The sequence below is a fragment of the Python bivittatus genome, unplaced genomic scaffold, assembly GCF_059951505.1.
Source record: "Python bivittatus isolate LINGU-HERP-01145 unplaced genomic scaffold, Pbiv_v1 ctg000190_np1212, whole genome shotgun sequence".
In the NCBI taxonomy this organism is placed as follows: Eukaryota; Metazoa; Chordata; class Lepidosauria; order Squamata; family Pythonidae; genus Python; species Python bivittatus.
The window spans coordinates 5,546,496-5,565,130 of NW_028277042.1; the positions used below are offsets into that span (position 1 = coordinate 5,546,496).

General features: G+C 39.5%; 1 protein-coding gene across 3 annotated transcripts; it reads left to right on the top strand.

The window, feature by feature from the left end:
• The first annotated feature begins 87 nt into the window (after positions 1-87).
• On the top strand, positions 88-16,826 carry CMC2 (C-X9-C motif containing 2). Of its 3 annotated transcripts, none has more exons than XM_007422545.4 (4): positions 88-220; positions 7,716-7,849; positions 15,379-15,450; positions 16,628-16,826. In XM_007422545.4, exons 2-4 carry the CDS (start codon positions 7,769-7,771, stop codon positions 16,706-16,708), a joined length of 234 nt encoding a protein of 77 aa, XP_007422607.1. In that variant the 5' UTR covers positions 88-220; positions 7,716-7,768; the 3' UTR covers positions 16,709-16,826. The 3 variants fall into 3 exon arrangements, with proteins under 3 accessions (XP_007422607.1, XP_025033518.1, XP_087992114.1); XM_025177750.2 differs by having other exon boundaries at positions 103-220; positions 7,753-7,849; XM_088135988.1 differs by lacking the exon at positions 88-220 and adding an exon at positions 280-298.
• The last annotated feature ends 1,809 nt before the right edge of the window (positions 16,827-18,635 follow it).

Sequence of the window (18,635 nt, forward strand, 5' to 3'; positions counted from 1 at the left end):
CCCAATCAGCCAATCACATCCCGACTCCGCCCGAAGCCGACGACATTCCCTCCTGTGACGCTCTGAAGGTCTCCACCTCCACCGTTCTCCTTGCGCCCGTTTCAGGAGGAGGGGGAGGACCGATGGGGGGGGGGAGCCTTGGCACGTGACTAAGAGTTAAAGCAAGAATAACTCCCGGATGGAGGGACGTTCGTTTCCGGGTTATGCCCTTTCCGACGAGGTATTTTAATTTTCTATTTCAGCGTTAAGTAATTTTCCAAAATTTTAGATACGTGTGAAAAGCATTGGGGGCAGAAGCGTAAGTGCAATTACGAGAGGGAAATATGAGGGAGCGGGGCAGTAGTAATGATTTCTTTTTTATGTAATTTATACATATAAATTATATATTTAAATTATACAATTACATATTATGTGTGTGTGTTTGTGTACACACACACACACATAAAATCTATTTGAATAAATGGTCTAAAAATTCCTCTGGTTTCTCAAGAGTTTTGTATTACGACTCCCATAACCCATAATCCTCGATGGCTAGGAATTTGGGGATTTGTAGTCCAGGATACCTGGAGGGCACCAGGTGTCTTATCCTGGAAATATATATTAGGAGATGCAAAGTTTACCAGAAAAAAGTGCCACATGCCTCTGTACCTTCATTAATTAAAATGAGAAAGAAAAGTTTTGTGTAGAGTGAATGGCATCCCAGGAAGACAAAGGTAATTCTTTTAAAATAATGGTAACTTAAATGGTCATTGTCATTCCTTAAAGAGAAATACTGCAGTTCTAGTGCTAATTGCCTTCAGATACTGCTAATTTTCTTAGGTTTAGTGATAGATCTATTAATAAATGGAACAAATTCAGTAATTGGACATATTTGTCATTGGCCCTTTGTGGACCTGACCGCATGCAGTCCATCAGCAATCAGTACTGAACAATGTCAGAGGGTAAAATTTTACATAAATGTAGCTATTATGGATTTCTTCTCCAAGTAAGGTATTGTTCTCCCTTCCTCTGTCCTGGGCAACCACTTTGTTGTTTTTTCAGACAATCACATCTGTATCAGTTGTTTAGACAGATTTTGAGATCCAGGCTCTGAATAATCTACTCTTCTAGCAGTGTAAATGAGTTTAAAAGCAGTCTTCTGTTCCCTGAGTTTGTGACCTATTTGTAGCTATGTTGGTCTTTGTATATTTTGAAAGCTGAACTAGTAAAACAATTGTTTTGGTGTTAAGGTATTTCTTTGGCTCATTAGTGTAATGAATGTATTGTTGCTGTATTGTATAAGACACCCTTGAGGATGAAAGGTGGGAATATAAATCAACTGAGGATGTATATAATTGCAGAATGAAGCATGTTAAGCATTATATTCTTCTGTGTGTTTTAGTAACATCATCATGACTGTGATGTCTCTTTCAGGCAGCACAGACTGTGGTGTCTCTTTTAGGATGCTGAACTGAGAAGGAAGTTGGGTTTAAGGCACTTTCAATTTGCTTGCCATTCACCAACGTTTATGGATTTGCAATGCAATCCTATTTACGTTTACTCAGAATGGAAAAGCTGTTTCTCATAACAACATAACATGCTTTATATATAGCTGATCTTGAACTTGATCCTGAAGTCCATAGGTAGATTTTGGAAAGATCCGGGCTGTAATGTGGAGAACCATTACTACTCCAGGTAAACAGCCCTGGTGTAGGGTAGTTTGACTCTGTAAGTCAGATTTCTAAGTCAGCACCATTGTATCCAATCTCACTTACTTCCTAATAAGCTTCAGAACAGCAATTTTAGATTTCAAATTTCTGAGTAGATTTGTTCACGTCCATCGTTAATTTTGTAGCAGAAATACTGAATCCTAAAAGCAGTGTTAACCACCAAAGAAATTTAAGGAAAAGCACTCTTTATGAATTTTTATTTTCGTTCTTCTGTTTAATTTGTTCCAATCCACATTTGAGCTAAAAATAGATTTCACACATCATTTGAATCACATTAGTTAAAATGTGAGTGTTTTGTTATATCTCAGTTATGAATGAGAAGAACATCATTTTTCTCTAAAATGCTTACTACTAATAAAGCTTGAAGGAATCATATATTCAGGAAAAACCCTGATTACTCTGTTCAGCATGCTGTATGCGATACAATAGCTACTCTCCGAAGATGTCATGTTTGTTGCATAATTTAGGCCATAAATAGTCTTTATGCTATCATTGCACATAAACTTCTTAATATGGCACCTTTTGTTAGGTAACAAATAATGCTGGCAAAAATGTGTATATTTATAAAATCGGGCGAGTGGCTTTTTAAGCCTCTTATGCAAATAGAATTATTATTCTTATACAGTTTTACATATTAATGCTTACAAGAAAACGGCACTGAATGATCTGTTCTGCTTGCTGCCTCGCCACCTTGTGGCTGTTTGTATATTAATTTGTTAGTAGCACAAAACAGGTGAATGCAGTAAAGCTCAGCCAAGTTGAATAAACTTCCAGTCCAGGTGTGATTATAATAAGAAAAAAATGAGTATGCACAGAAATAATTTTCTCTCCAGAGAATGGCTGTAACTTGTTTTCCTTTCCTGCTCACAGGAACTCCTTTTACTGAGTAAATGGTTTCCTCAGCCCTAAAAGCAGAATGAAAACTCTTGCCAGTTGGCTCAAAAGCAGCTCGCATGCTCCCAACATGATATTCTCCAGGTGTTGTAACTTTAATTGCTATACTCCATAGACGTAGGAGCCAGGTTGGGAAATGCTTTCCCTATTTTCCCAAAACTGCTCTTAATCGGCAGCAGGACCTTTTGCCTTCAAAGCTAAGCAGGATCGGGCATGGTTAGTAGCTGGATGGGAGATTATTGGGGAATAGCTGTAGGCTAGACTGGAAGTCAAAAAAAAAAATATCAGAAGAATGCAGTGGTAATCTTCTTCCATACTGCTGGCAAAAAAATCGAATTGATATATTCATGTCATCACTAGGAGTTAAGCTCAGTTCTCCACTCCCACCCCTCCCAATCCAGGAAGCTATTATCCCAGCTAAGATTTGCTTTCTATTTCCGGCAGGGGGCCCATTAGTAAATGAAAGCGCTGGACGGCATCCAGCTGCCATTTTTCTTTTTTAAGAAGGCCAATGGGACCTGCTTTCAAGTGCATTGAAGAAAGAGGTTACATCCCCCCTCCCCCACAGGCTGTATAGCACTTGCTTGGAACTGAATCCAAAACATGGCTCAGCCCTACAATTACATGATTGCTGATCAAGTTCCTCTTGCATTAGGTTGCTTCAACATCAGTGTATGGGAAGTGGGGAATATCTTGAAGCCCCCAGTTTTTGGTTGTCATAAATAAAATGAAGTTTTCTGAGGCTTGTTTTTTGTTCTCCCTCCAAGCAGGCATGACATTGGAACCTGACAGTGGAAAACAGTCAGAATAGCTCAATAGTTGAGTGTAAATCAAGGCATCAGAGGGGGAAGTGGCAGGAATCCCCCTGTTTCATTCTGTTGTGATGCTCTCTATGAAGGATGCAGTTGTTCTGCGCTAGAAGCTGCTCTCATATTCAGGCTATGGGATGTAGGAAGTTATTTTACAGTGTTCAGACTCATTGGACAAATTAGCTCAGATGATCCACATCAGGTATCAATAAATTTTTGGTTGCTAAAAGGCATCCACATGTCATTTAGAACTGGGTCCACCTACCTAGAAGGAAAGGAAGATCTTTCCTGGGATAACATCTTGAGTGAGGGGACTAGAAATGATGGAAGGGAACAACATCACCTGTTTAATGCCAGTTTGTGAAGTGATCTGTCTCCCTGATGGCACCCACTTCATGACAGCATCTATGACATTCTTTCCAAATTTGAGATATGTTCACCAAACCAAAAAGATTTTCTACTCTCAGATTAGAGGCAGAGACAAGAAACCCAGATTGTGTTTGCTTCTTGCTTTTTTAGAAAGTGGAGGAAAGTGAGTCGATACCCATAGATGTTCAGCTAGCTTGAATTACATATAAAGCAAAGCTCTAAGTTTAACTTGAGTTATTTATGAGTTTTACTAACTCATTTACTAATCCTATTATCCATCAACAAGGAACAAGCACACTCAACAATTTGTTTTCCAATAAATTATTTAATTGACATCTTGGCCAGTTGCTCATCAGAGTCATGCCAATCTTGCAAACATACCAGAGCCATTTAAGAAATAGAATTTTCCTTATCACTTTTCCCATAGTAATTGTTTTACATCTTCATGGTGTTTTTTCAACATTTTTAATGGCTTATTTCTCTTTGCTCTGTTTTTCCAATGCTTATGCTATCTTTGTGTTTGGGTGCTGCAGAGCTATGATTCTGTGTTTTTGATATCCCTCCCTCCAACATCACATGTGTTTTTTCTGAACAGGTTTTATTCATACTTTTTGTTTCCAAACATTTGGGAGCAGCATGCAACTCTGTGTGTGCCTTTTATGTGTACGCATGCACACACCTCAAATGGAGATTGCAATCCATGGAGTCATCTTTCTAGCAGTTAATAATAGGGCTGGGCATATGTTGGGAATTATTAGGAAAGAATACTTTATACCTCACTCAAGGTCAGCATCTCTTTGCTCTTCATTAAAACAGCCCATTTTTTTCCCCCCGCTGAAGAAAGTGCTTTAAGAAATCCATTCATTAGAGTTAGAGACCCTTAAAGTAGTAGCACTTTTTTCAGCTTCGCATAGAAGTCTGGAAAAGATTGAGCTTCTGGGATAACAGAGGGGTTCTGCTTGCCCAAGCCCAAAGCATTTCGGAATTATTTTTGAAATGTGCAGAATTATCTCTCAGAATTGTAGACCTTGTGGCCTATCAACTGGCCCCGTTTTTTTTTTCTTTCCATTTCTTGCCAACACTGGATTAGAGGGTACAAAAAGGAATGAAGTATCTTCCAGATATCCCTTGCCATTTTCCATCCTAGCTGAGGCTGATGGGAGTTGAAGTGTATGTGTATTTCTCCTTCCTCCTTCCACCCCCTTTCTCATGCACCAATTACCAGTCTAATGTGATCTAATCCTGGGGACCATAAACATTTGTTCATGGCTTGGTGACATTTCCTAATAGAGCATGAGAACTATATTGTGGGTACTTCAGGTTTCACAGGTAAATACTAATTTTGACATTCTTCTGGAGTAAGGCCCCTTGTTTGTTTGATCTGTTCTCATCTGGAGTCCCTGACAAGCAAGTACTCCTGTAAACAGTTGGCTGTAAAGTTAGTTCTTTATCTGGCGGTGTCAGCTGAGTTGATCTTTAGTCCTGTGACTCTTGTTTGCGAACAAATTTAGATCTGCCTGTTTTCAGACTTTTAGCAACTAATGGGAATAGCAAGGAAAGTTAGCAAATAATAAAACCACAAGTGGGGGAGGGGGGAGAGAGAGAGAACAAAAGTTGCAACTTGGAACAATAGCAATAGTAGTAATTTTACTTCTTATGAACCTATAACTACCTGTAATACAAAATAATAAAATAGCACATGAAGAAATTAATACAATCACACACTACGATCCAGTTTAAGATCACATATAGAACTTCAGCCGTCTGAGTGGCCTATGTCATTTAAAACAAACATTGGAACCTATATCTAAGTAACTATACATCATTGCATAAAGAACTAATACTAAAACCAGTTTCACAAAGACCATTAGAAAAGAAATATTTTTAGCTTTAAGGGTTCAGTTGATCATTCTTTTTATCTACCTTTCATAATCACCGAAGCTGCTCAGTCTGAATCAAGCTATTTTTTTCCTCAAAAGTTCACACATTTCTGCCAATTTTGGGGTTTTCTTAAGCCTGATACATTTATCTGGTATGTGGATGAGGCTGTTGAAGCTACAAGAGGCTCCACAATCATACAGTGTATTTGCTGTGTGTTTCTCGGATCCGTGTACAAAGTATGTTCCAACCGCTCTATGGGATTGGTTATCCTGGAGTATAGGGATTTTCTCAAGGCTGTCCTGTATTTTATGCCTGAGCAGAAAAATGCTCCTAAGTGGTCTGTACAAACCCACTACTTTGCCTCCATAAGGAAAGATGTTTGCTTCTTTCAACACATGCTCTGCATTTCATTCAGTGCTAGTTTGCAGAAAATAGCTAGTTGAAGTCTCCTTCTTGAAATGAATTCTGTGTACTTGAAGTCACAAACAATTACATTGCACTTGAAATCCAACTGTTATAGTTGGACTACTACAGAGGTTTTGGGGTCTGCACCATATGTTGGGTGGCCTTTTGAGGCTGCAGCCAGAGCAAGATTGCTAAGAGTTTCAGTTAAGAAAACCACCTGGAAGTTACCAGAAGTCAAGCTAGACTTGGAGTCTTTATTTTATTGTCCATATACTGTAGGTCAGATAGGGTTAGCGCTGTCCAGGTTTCTTCCCTTAAATGCTGTCATCTAGCAGGACCTAGGAAGCATGACTTTCCATAGTGGCCCCTGTCCTGTGGAACAGCCGCCTCTTGAGATCTCCTAGCCTTCAGGATGGCCTTAAAAAGCTGGATCTTTCCTCAAATGTTGGGATAGGGTGTGGCTGGAGCCTTTTTTTTTTTTTTGTCTGCGCTCAGTCATTGCTGACCCTGCAGTGACTGCTTGGACGAGTCCTTGCAGTTTTCAAGGCAACTGTTTTCGGAAGTGGTTTGCCAGAGCCTAGTGATTGTAATTGTTGACAGGTTGGGGAGTGTTTTTTTTAAAATTATTTTTACTATTGTTTTGTGAGCCACCCAAAATTGTGGCACATAAGATGGATGGCTGTATACAGTTTTTAATAAAAATAAATAAATAATTATAGTTTCAGCTAGATATGTGTTAGGTTTTTGAAGAAGCATGGAATATTGTAACTTGTCTGGTAGTATCAATCCTGACTTCCTCAGGGTGCTCATGGTGCAGACAGAGATGAAAGTATTGAAAGCAGGTCCCTTATGTTCTGCAGTGGTACATGGAACTGATCTGGAATTAAACAGGGGAAAGCTCTTCTCTTTTGAGGACCCATTTTCTGGGGCTTGATCATGGTTCCATATGGTAAAACTGAAGTGCTTAAGACTGGAACAAAATAGATGGGACATCTCTTTCTCTCTTTCTGGTCCTCCCACTCTCTGCCGTAAATTGTAGAACTCTTTACCAGAATTCTGGATTGATCCCTTCCAGGGGGCTTTTATGAGTAGATTACAGAGCATATCTGGCCCTAGGGTTGCAGGTTCTTCAACCTTGTTCTATGGGCCTTTGGTAGCTGTATTCTGTCCTAGCTATTTCAAAGATCTCAAGGGATACAGTCTACAGTAGAGAAACTTACTGGAAGGACTGGGTTTTGTTTAATGTGGGCTTGCAAAAGACAAGGCAAAGAAGAATATCAGGACCTTGGACAGGTCCTGCCATACTATACTGTAGTGGTAAATGCTGGCTGGACCTTACCCAGGAAGAGCTGTTGTTTCAGCAACTTTCTGAGATCTTCCAGAAGGATTGGCTGGATTAGATTAGCTGTTAAATCAATTTCTTGAAAGACCATAGGCCAGTTCTTCAGTTGTGGAATGGATTGAGCAGTACCCTTCATATTGCAGAAAGCTGGTAGAACGTGCTGCTGGGCCAGTTTAAAATTGACAACCGTGCATGGAAATGTTTTGCAGCCCTGTCTTGGTTCCACTAATATTTTCCTTCATCCACAAATGTGTTCAGAACAAGATGGCATGACATTAAGTATAATTTATATCACAATATTGACAGGGGGAAGACCTTACTTTTTTTTTTTTTTTTTGATGAGCGGTTCCTAACTCGTGATGCATTCAGACTTGTCACCTCACCTACATACTGAGGAGTGTAATATTATCATCCGTCAACTCCAAAAGTGCCACAAGGAGGTAAGACTCTGACAGAATCCAGAATGCTGCTGTATCTCCACAGATAATAGGTTTATCTTGTGATCTTGTTCTTAGACATGAGAGACTTTTGTTGGTAATACCATATTATAGCTAAATTTCCCTCAGAGAATTCTGTCTCTCCTTTGCTCCCTCAAGAGCACAAAGAATGTCGCTAGGAATGTCTTTAGAACAAGGGTTGGGTTTTATTCATTGCCCTCATTAGAAACCAGAATGCTTAGGGGCTAAACCAGCTCCACTATGCAAGGAAAATTTACACTGTCCTGAAATGAAGGTGGGTAGGGTGGCATAAGTAGAAGTCTATAAAATCATGCCTGGTTTGAAAATATGGTAAAATAAAGTTTTTTTCTCTCTCTCACAGTGTAAGAATTTGGGTTTACTTATTGAAACCTTGTGCAGGAAAATTAAAGCCTGTTAAAAGAAGAGCTTATTTAGGTAGCACATATTTAAAGCACAGGAATTGGCTGCCACCAGATATGATAGTTTCCATTTAAGGGACTGAACATATTCATACAGGGTTACTGGGCTGTCAGTAATTGGTCCTGATGGCTGTTTACTATGTCTTTAATCACAGGAAGCATGCTTTAAATTCCAGCTGTTCTGGAACAACAGTGGCAGAAGATAGTTATTCTCCTCTCCATCTTTGTGAGCTCTTCTAGCTGACCATTCTGTGACACAGAATGCAGAATTGGATGGGCTGTTGGCCTGATCCACCAGAACTGTTAAATTACTCAGGGAGCAGCCTACCTCATCCCAGCTCCCCCATCTTCCAGCCATTCTTGGAAGATTGTGCAGCACTGTGAGTGAATGAGTTTGGAATGCTCAGAGATGTTATAAAGTATGCACTGATTGTGAAGCTATAAGTTGGATATTTTCTGCAGAAGAAGAATTAATTGACCCATCCTTTCTCTTTGAATATCTAGAAGTATCAGCTTGGGAAGAGACTTGAATCACCTATCTGCCATTGTGCTGCACTTCAAACGAGGCCTCTTTTCAAGCTGAGATTTTTGTTTTAAAAAAAAGTACAAGGAAAATAAATTAAGTGAAAAGAAAGGGAAAGAACATTTAAACAATTATTAGCAGTATTCATTGATCAAATACTGAATTATTGTAATTTACGATTAAAAACCTACAAGTCGTTCTGTTGCAAAACCTGAAGGGCAGCTATGTGTGTGGTGTGTGTGTGTGTGTGTGTGTGTGAGAGAGAGAGAGAGAGAGAGAGAATAGCCAACGAAGTCTCTTTCCAAATCAAGATCAAGGCATGGATCATATCTGTTTGAACGTTCATCTATATACTCTTTTCCTTATAAAAACGATCTGTGGAAGGAACTCACTAAAAATAGCATTCATTCATTCATTCATTCATTCATTCATTCATTCATTCATTCATTCATTCTGACAAATAGCAACTTTGGTATGGGGAAGAGTGGATTTTCATCATTAGAATGATGGAGTGGTGATGGGAATGGTGGCTTAAAATATATGTGCCTATCTTTGTTCACACACATATCTTCCATTATTTAATTAAAGATAAACAAATGTAATATATATTTAACATCTTGTCTTCTCTGGCCTTAAGTTTAACAATGGATTTTTAAAAAGTTTTTTTTGCAAGATTCCTTTTTATATTCCATTGCTATTTAAATTGAATTAGAATTACTGAACTCAATTTTTGGGTGCTCAATTGTCTTACGTTAAATAAAAATTTCAGCATTATTTTTTGTGCAACAGAGCTGAATTAGATTCGTGACATCAACATGTCATAAATATAATTGAAGAGTGTATATCCTGTTACTAAAATAACAGCTGATGGCAATACTGATCACGATGGAGGAAGAATTCCACCTTCCTTGCCTTCAGCCTCTTTGAGGTTATGATTCATATCACAGAGGAAGCCTCTCCAATTCCCATACTTGTCACAAATGGGTAGCAATTTAGGATTGAGAATCCCATGCTCCACTGAAGCTGGAGTAACCTGTCTACTACTTTTTGTTAAGGCCTCTTTAGCTACTGCGACAAAGACACGAGCATGAATCTCACCCCAATTTATTCAAATGTCTTCTTGTTCTTCTACCAGGATCTTTACACTATTTCATGTATACATCCCAGGGTGATTTCCTACTTTAGACCAATTTGATGTATTCAAGTTGTATCTCCATGGTCATCTGACCTAAGGGATGAGCTGGTGAGGCAAGGCACCCCAAATACCCTGGAAGAGCTGTATCAGCATGGTGTAGTAATAGATGCTCAACTGGAAGAGTTAACACAGGGATGGAATGATAAGGGGAAAAGAATCTACAGTCTGTCTTCCCTCATACCACCCATCCCAATGGTCTGAACTGGTCAATCAGGGCTAAGTCATTCCACCCTACATCACCAGCAAGTAATTTAAAGTCTGAAATATATGACCTTATTCTCCTTTGAGAATAAGCTTGAGCTTGAGCTTCTGGATCTTTCGACTAGCAGTGATTCTCTGTATGGGATCCCTGAAGTGTCCCTTGAGTTTACACATGAAGTCCTGATAGTTGTCCAGCACCAGATCGTTCCCCTCAATGAATGATATTGCCCACTTAGCTGTTGCTTCCTTCAGCAAATTCAGCACAAACGTCATTTTGGTGCGATCAGTGGGAAACTCCACCGGCCTGCCTGCCATAACCGTTCCACACTGAGTAGTGAATGTCCGGAATTGATCCTGGTCCCCTCTGAACTTCTCCGGCAAGCTTCTGTGGAACGCAGGAGCATTGGCTGAGCCACCATCTGTTGTGCTGTCTCAGCTGTTGTGTTAGTTGTATCATGGCATTCTGTAAATTGGTAATCTGTGCATCCACTTGCTGCTGGTGTTGCAATGATGCTGCTGCCAGATGCTCGCCGGATAGCGAAGTTCCTTGAGGATCAGAGGCCATTCCTGAAATTCCTCTTTGGAAGAGAGTATGAGACTGGCAACTGTGATATCAGCCTTACCAGGTAGACCAGGAAACACGACCAGATGAGCTACTTCTACTTTATTGTAAGGCTACATTAACAAAATCTTGCAAGCGTGAAAGTACAATTCTCCCATCCACTCCTTTACCCCCAAGAAATTAGGGAGGGTCTCTTCTGAGCTTCTTGCCCTGCCCACTATCCACCTGTGGGCTATGCTGTCTCTTATCTGTTTCCTAGGCAGTATCTCTGGGCCCAGTCTCCCAAGGTCGTTCCCACATACCATTACAGTATTTTTCCACAAATTAAGTTTTTACAACGACAGTTATTTCTGTTAACAATAAGAGAAATGGAAATAAAAATGAACTATGTAAAGCAAAAAAACTGAGTTTGCAAATAAGCCAGGGAAAGGGTTGACATATAAATTACAAAAAAAAAATGATGTTGAAACTACATGAGGGAGATACTGTATTAATGGATAGTGTGGCCTTGCAAGAAGCAGTTCATCAATATTGTTCTAACTTGTATAAAGCAAGTGACAGCTCTCTGGAGAAAATAGATGAACACCTAAAGAAACAAAATTTACCAAGGATTACAGAGGAACAGAAACAGATTATGAATGGACCTATAACAATAAGGGAAGTTTCTGGAGCTATAAAAAAGATTAAACCAGGAAACAAACTGCCCGGACCTGATGGACTATCAGGTTCTTATTATAAACGTTTTGAGGAAAAACAAATTATCAAGATGGCTAAACAATTAATTGTCTTTCAATAATAACAATCACAAGAAATTTGACAACACTTCTGGAAGTCTTTGCTGAACTGCCAGCTAACAGGAAACAAGTGAGCTCCTTGTCCAGTCTTGGCTGATTATGAGTCAGGAGTTATTAATTCAATGTCACATAAAAAGGGCATCACAAGAGGACACGTGAAACTGTTTCTGTTTCCCCTAAGGGGCATGGGCAAAATTGTTCTTAGACTGGAACATTGAGAAATCTTTCTTCTAAAAGGGAGGAAAATTTGCCTTTCTGTAACTTAAACCTGTTATTCTGAATCCTGCACTGTGTGGCAGTAGAGGATTGCAGCCTCTGTCTGTGTGTGTGTGTGTGTGTGTGTGTGTGTAATACACTGCAATTGTTTGGAGAGGGTTGTATCTGCTTTCAGTTTTTCTTCTCAAATCTAAATATGCCCAATTTTCTCCCTCCCTCCCTCCCCATATATTTTATTGTTAAAATATTGAAATACAAAGAAAGTAGGGGGAAAAAAACCAAGATAAAAAAGACAACTACATTTAAATTTTAAAAACACAGTAAAAAAATATACTACTTTTTACTGATACATCCTTCCCTTCCCTTCCCTTCCATTTGTATCCCCAGGTGATAGCCACAGTTTAGATATTTGAACATTGCCTCAAACATTAGTAATGGTTGCTATTTGAGTCCTAATAGACCCAATTTTCTTAATCTGTCATTGTAGGACTTTCTTTTCAATCCCTTGAAAATCCATGAGAAACATGGTTTGGCTAACATGGGGAAGAGTGAAGATTCAGATCTTCCCATTTCTTTTCTCCATAATTCAAGCAGATTGTCCATCCTGCTAAGAGGATACCTATGCTCCTGCCTCAGAATATGAAGGAATGAAGCAATCCTGTTCCATTTGATACTAAAGTGATGTCAAGCTTCACATCAGGACTCAGTAGTAAATCACAACTCTCCAGACCAGTGTTTCTCAACCTTAGCAACTTTAAGCTGGGTGGACTTCAACTCCCAGAATTCCCCAGCCAGTATGGCTGGCTGGGGAATTCTGGAAGTTGAAGTCTACACAGCTTAAAGTTGCCAAGTTGAGAAACACTGCTCCAGACAGTCTGCCTCTTAGCCTGGCTGGGCAGAAGACTCTCAGGCATGACTCCACTAGATTAGAATCTTTGTTGCAGACAGGACCGAATCCTTGAGCCTAATGGTTCATTGCCCACTGCAGTGCAGAAGAGTTGGTGCCTTTTGGTATATATGTGCTTAGTTTAAATGTTAGGGTTTTATTCCCACCTTTCTGAGATAACAGGTACTTCACTGATCTCTTGGTGGCCTTGGGAGTTGGCTGAGATGTGTTTACTGCTGGTTCCTGCCTTGCTAGTCTCAAACTTTACAGGGTGAGATAGGGGAGAATGAGATGATAGCATCTTTTCAGCTTAGTATGATTCTTACTGTCTTGTAGCTCCTTAGTCTACGGAGATTTTCAAATGAGGACCATAATGTCTTCTTTCTCACCCTTTCCTCCCTCCTCTTCTTTCCTGCCTTCCTTCCTCCTTCCTCCTTTTTTTGAAAGAGGGAAGTTAATAAGCACTTGTTCAACAGCTCACAATTTTCAAATATGGTAAAGTTGTCTCTTTAGCCCCAGAGAGCTGTTTTCAGATGCCTGCTGTAGCAATGGGCATTGTCTCACTAGTGTGTCTCATTGATTGCAGCTTTTCTCTTTGAGCAATGAGATGCTTCTTCCTTCTGCCTAATTATGCCTTAGTCAATAATTAAGAGCTTTCTCCCCCCTCCTCCCCCCTGCTTGGGAGGATTTCATCTGTGGGAACATCCCTGCCGGTCCCTGGTTGCAAGAGAACCCTTCTCAGAATCAATATTCATGTACAGCCACAATCTTTTCATGTCTTAGGAGGCTAGGTAAAATATTACTCGTAATTATACCTTACCAGGATAGTGGCTTATATTGCTCCTAGTTACACAGTATATCTCATTGCTAGGAGGACACAAACAGCTTTTGTTAAATAGAGAAAGAAAGACTGGTTGTGATATAACACTGGCAACAACATATTAACAGTATTCTAGTTCATATGCTGTGTGTGTGTGTGTGTGTGTGTGTGTGTGTGGTTAGAGGACCTGAGATTGAGGAAGACACATACCACCCATAGGGGTGAGAGAGGATTTTATCTATATAGATATAGATACACACACACACACACACATACATATGAAGTGAAGGCAAAGGTTTACTTACTCAAAAAGAGTTTCTTGGGAAAAAAAAAAGGTGAATATCTGTATTTGTGGTTCAGATCCCTAAAAATAAATTGCTTCCTTTGTACCCATAATTTACAAAAAAAGCTTCCCCTGTTACAACTTCTTTATTGTTTGTGGAGTGTCACTTTTTAATTGTGCTTATAAACAAGATTTGTCCCAGAACTTTCGCAGGAAGTCACATGTAGATGAGATACACTTGTGAAGACCCTGAAGCTTTGATTTCATTCTTAGCTGAACTGAGCTTAGACTCTTAAGGCTCCAGTCTTTCGTTTTAGAGGGTGGAAGGAAAGATCCAGCCTCAAAAAGATTCCTTTCAGTTGCTGTAGAAATTCCTTCAGCATTTTCTTCTCCACTGACAGTGTTCCGGAGTTAGAACCACCAAGGGGTATATTTTCTAATCAAGTTTGGGATCAGTTTTAGGAATGGCTTGGTCCAACGGGAACCATAGCCATTCCATTACCCCAACATATGCCCAGAACTGGGAAAATGGGTATTATACTTGAAGCTAGTTTACATAATTTACCTCCCATGGAACCCGGTGAAATTTTTTTTTGAAGGGTCTGGGGAGAAGGGAGGATAGAAATGCCCTTCCTTCCTCCCTCCCTTTGTAAAGCCTTTTATCCTCTGTGTACCTCCCATCCCCAGTACGAACGCTTTGCTTAGGCTTTTATATTCTTGGTACCAATGATGTTTAGGGCTGGTTGAAACTGAAGAAAACTTCTGTTTCCATGAATTGTGTATTCCATTATGATCATGCATACGTAAATGTTAGCCTATCCAGACTGAAGGCCATAAAATTGCCAACTGCTTCCTGTTTTTCAACGACTTCTGTCTTCTTAACCAAACAAAAGATTCAAACATACTTCAGAAACTTCCAAACGCTCACTGAGATTTTTTCAAAAGCAAATTCCTGTATTATATTGACTAAAAATGGCTCTTTAGTCAAATGCCCTTTGACCGGAGGGTGGATAGGCAATATCCAAAAAACCAAATAGTTTAATAACCAACCGTGAAAAACTGTAACAATGATAGTTGTACAGTTTAACATTTATCAGGTAGCCAACATTGGAAAACATTAGATGGAGATCATGTACAGCAGAACATTGTAAATCCATCATCATCTGAGTCAGTGTTGACCCCTGGTGAAGTTTTCTTGGCAACAATAGTTTGTCCTTGCATTCTTCCTAGAGCTGAAATAAAATAACTGATGCAAAATCACCCAGCTGGCTTTGTGCCTGAGATGGGACTAGACCTCACAGTCTCTCACCTTTAACCACTACACCAAACTGGCTCTCACTATTGTAATTTAGTAATTGTTATTTTTATTTGGAAGAAAAGTAAATGATATTGATACCTATACATATTTTTTAAATGATTTAATATTGGATGTTGATTTTGCCATGACTTTGCTTCTATTCTTACTTGATAACCGAACACTTTAATTAAAAAAAAACACTTTTGGCATAGGAAGAAGCAATACTGGAGATTCTAGAATATTATTTTGGTCTTTTTTTTTTTGTTTTTAACACCATCAGAGTTACTATATAACCTTTTTTTTTTCTCCTACCAGCATTCTGTCTTAAAATTTTTTGGCCATTGCAATGGTATTGACAGAGAAATGAGGAAATGCCTAAAGAAAGAGGTAAGGCACTGCAAAAAAGTGGGAAATGGGGATACTTACAATCTTGTCAGCTTACCAAACCTGGGATCCAAGTGTATCTACTGGGGCCAAGAGATATCATATGCATCATGATGTTGTCACACAAATTATGCAAATTGTGTAATTACTTGGCATGACAATGTCACAACACATCTGATAACATTGTGGCTTGTACCAGACACCTGAGCTGATGTCCTTTAGATCTCTCAGACTTCCAGATTCTATCATTCCCCAATTGACATCCAGCAGACAAGATGATTGCATCCATAGTTTGAGCATGAAACTGGTTCCAGGGCTAAAATGTCTTTGTTCCTTATGAAAGTGGGCCAGTGCAGAACTCTGAAGACAACACAGATCATGCCCCTCTCTCTTGGTTTATGCAGATGCACTCCCTTAACCATACCTATGAATGGGGATCCCATTGTCCAAAAGTGAGTTCCCAGCCTTCCCCCCCCAGTGTTCTTTCCAGATTGAGAATTGCTCTGAGTTTCCAGGCTAAATGGCATACCCCACTCCAAAAAGTAAGCAGGCCAGGACAAAAGCTAACTTTGATTTAGTTTCCAATAAATACCAATGTAATTAATTTGTTAATTACAGGTACTAGGACTGTATCCCATGTGTATAATCATTTCCCCCTTTTTTCACAATTTGGATCACTTTGGGAGAAGATTTGCCAGCCACCTGTGGCCCAAGGCTATCAGGATATAATCTCTACCCCACTGTTACGTTCTGGTTCTTCAAACATTACATGGATGTCATTTTAACTTTGCATGCTTGCTGATTTTGCCTCTGGCATTCTATCTGGTATAGCTTTCACTTTGCAGTAAATGGGTCCTAGTCCTCATGGTTTAAAAGTATATGAACTAACTACACATGAAGTCTTAGGGAAGCAAATGATGCTTTGGAAAAGAGCAAATTTGTTGCCTGCTTTTGAATGCTCAGAGTAACCTCAACCGAATGAAACAACTAAGCATGTAAATCAAATAATGACCGAAGTGGAATTTTTGATACTTCTTTGCTTGCTTATGTTTTGCCTGTCCACGTGTAACTTTTTCTTCCAACCATATGTATTCGCTTCCCAGATGATAAACCTTGCTGTGTTTTAAGTGTGGTGCTATGGCTGATCTGTGATTCATTTCCTGCCTTCTTTTCCTTCCAGTATGAAGCCAACAGAGCCAAGAGCCACGAACATGCAAAAGAGATGAAGCGGAGGTTGAGGGAGGCAGGAGCACAGAATTAGAACTGGTGAAGTGACTACTCAGACATTGCGGGGACAGCTGGAGAAGTGCGTTTTCTCTCTCTCCTGGACACTGAAAACGTATTTAATCTCCAATAATAAAAATGCCTAGCATATGGTGGATCTGGTTGCATTTCAGTTTCTTGGCATGATCTGAAAAATGCAGGAGGAATCCTGTAGATCAAACCTGAAATATTTTGGCTCACGCGTCTGGTTTCCCACAGTGGCTGGTTTGATGCTGCTGGGAAGCTCTGAAGGAGGTCGTGAGGAGCAATTTATATACTTCTTTGTCATATCTCTACCCCGCCACAGTTGAACGACACTCATCAGCTCACAAGCTGTATAAATAAAAAGGAAAACATCCACCGTGAGGTTAAAACCCATCAAGCCACTCAAACGATAAAAACAACGTTAGCCTCCCCTAGAAACCTAATGGCCCCAAAGTGACAAGAAACAATTAACAAGAAATGGAAAGCAAGGTGGCACCCGGTTTAGACTCAAAGACAGGCCCTCCGAAACAACCCAGTTTTTGAAAGTTTCTCAGTAATTGCTCTTTGGCATTTGGTACTGGAAGCACCTCTTGTGCTTGGAAGGGAATAGATAGACCAGGGGTTAGACTTGATGCTAAGCATTAACATGGTTCATTTAGTTTGGAGCCTGGGGGTGTTGCCCAGTAACTTGGCTTGAGGTTTGGGTTTACTTAACACATTGTACCACAAACAAGCCAACAGTGTTTCAACCTCAGGCACTGGCCCAACCCAGCCCATGGGCTTAGTTTATAGTTCATTGTGTCATGCAAACTCAGAAAATGGGCTCGAGTGAACCATGGTTCAGTTAACTATGGGTAAGCACATTATATGAACATAGTTGGTGCCTTGTGTGACTCCAACCAATTGGGGCAATTCAGTAAACAGTAGTTAACCAATATAGTAGTGTGCTATAAAACCAGCTGTTCTGGGTTATAAATTATGGTTTAGCACACTGTTTTAACAGAGTTATTTATGATTTGTTCAGCAAACTATGGATAAAAACTTGCTTAGCTTTGTTATAGAACAACGTACTCATCTGACCACTGATAGGTGTAGAGGGTCCATATAAACTATGATTGGTTTAACCATGGATTGTTGGACAAGCCACCTTGGCCTGGTTCATACATCTGCTAAACCAAAACCAAATAAATGAAGTTACAGCTCAACCCAGTTCTTGTGATTTTTAAACTATGGTTTGTGCTATAACACAATATGTTGTAGTATCACTTTCAAAGTCTCACTACCTCATGAGATGGGTGGTGTCTAAATGCAAAATATAAAATATAAATAAATATAGTCCACAGCTAGGTTTAAACACAAGCATAGGGTATTACAAGTACAGAGTTTTTTTCACTGGCAAAGCCTTGATTTTTAACTTTAAGACTTGTGTTCTATGCTAAATTCTTTCTGGCAAACTACCTGCTTGATTCCAATGCATTTGTAGATTGATAGATTGATCACCTCTCAGTGGTTGCAATATAGCAATCAACAATACAATGGAAGTACAATAAAACATCCATAATTTAAATTAAAGTATATAAAATAAAACAACAATAACAACACAACTGAACAGGACATTTCCTCCTCCATAGGATTTCTGAAACAATTCCGTTTTTGAACACTTACAGAAAGCCAATAATTTGGGGTCAACCTGCTTTCCAGTGGGAAATTTCCTGGGTAGATATGATAAGATGCCACTTGAGTCTCTACTTTTCTCTTGTCCAAAGAAAACAAATTCAACTGATTTCATGCGTTGATTACAGAGTTCTTTGCTCTGGCAGTTCTGGATTTCTCATCCTGTTTTACCACCTCTCTGTTCCTTGCTTCTAATTCTAACATCGCTGCTCATGAAAACCCTGTCATAAGGGCAGCTGTAGTAAGCGATGGGGGCTTGATATGAC

What these genes read in the sequence shown, in the direction of transcription:
- CMC2 (XM_007422545.4), top strand. Translation starts at nt 7,769, where the DNA reads ATGCATTCAGACTTGTCACCTCACCTACATACTGAGGAGTGTAATATT. An exon ending in TCCAAAAGTGCCACAAGGAG is followed by an intron (nt 7,850 to 15,378) that starts GTAAGACTCTGA and finishes TTCTCCTACCAG; the next exon opens with CATTCTGTCTTAAAATTTTT. An exon ending in GGAAATGCCTAAAGAAAGAG is followed by an intron (nt 15,451 to 16,627) that starts GTAAGGCACTGC and finishes TTTTCCTTCCAG; the next exon opens with TATGAAGCCAACAGAGCCAA.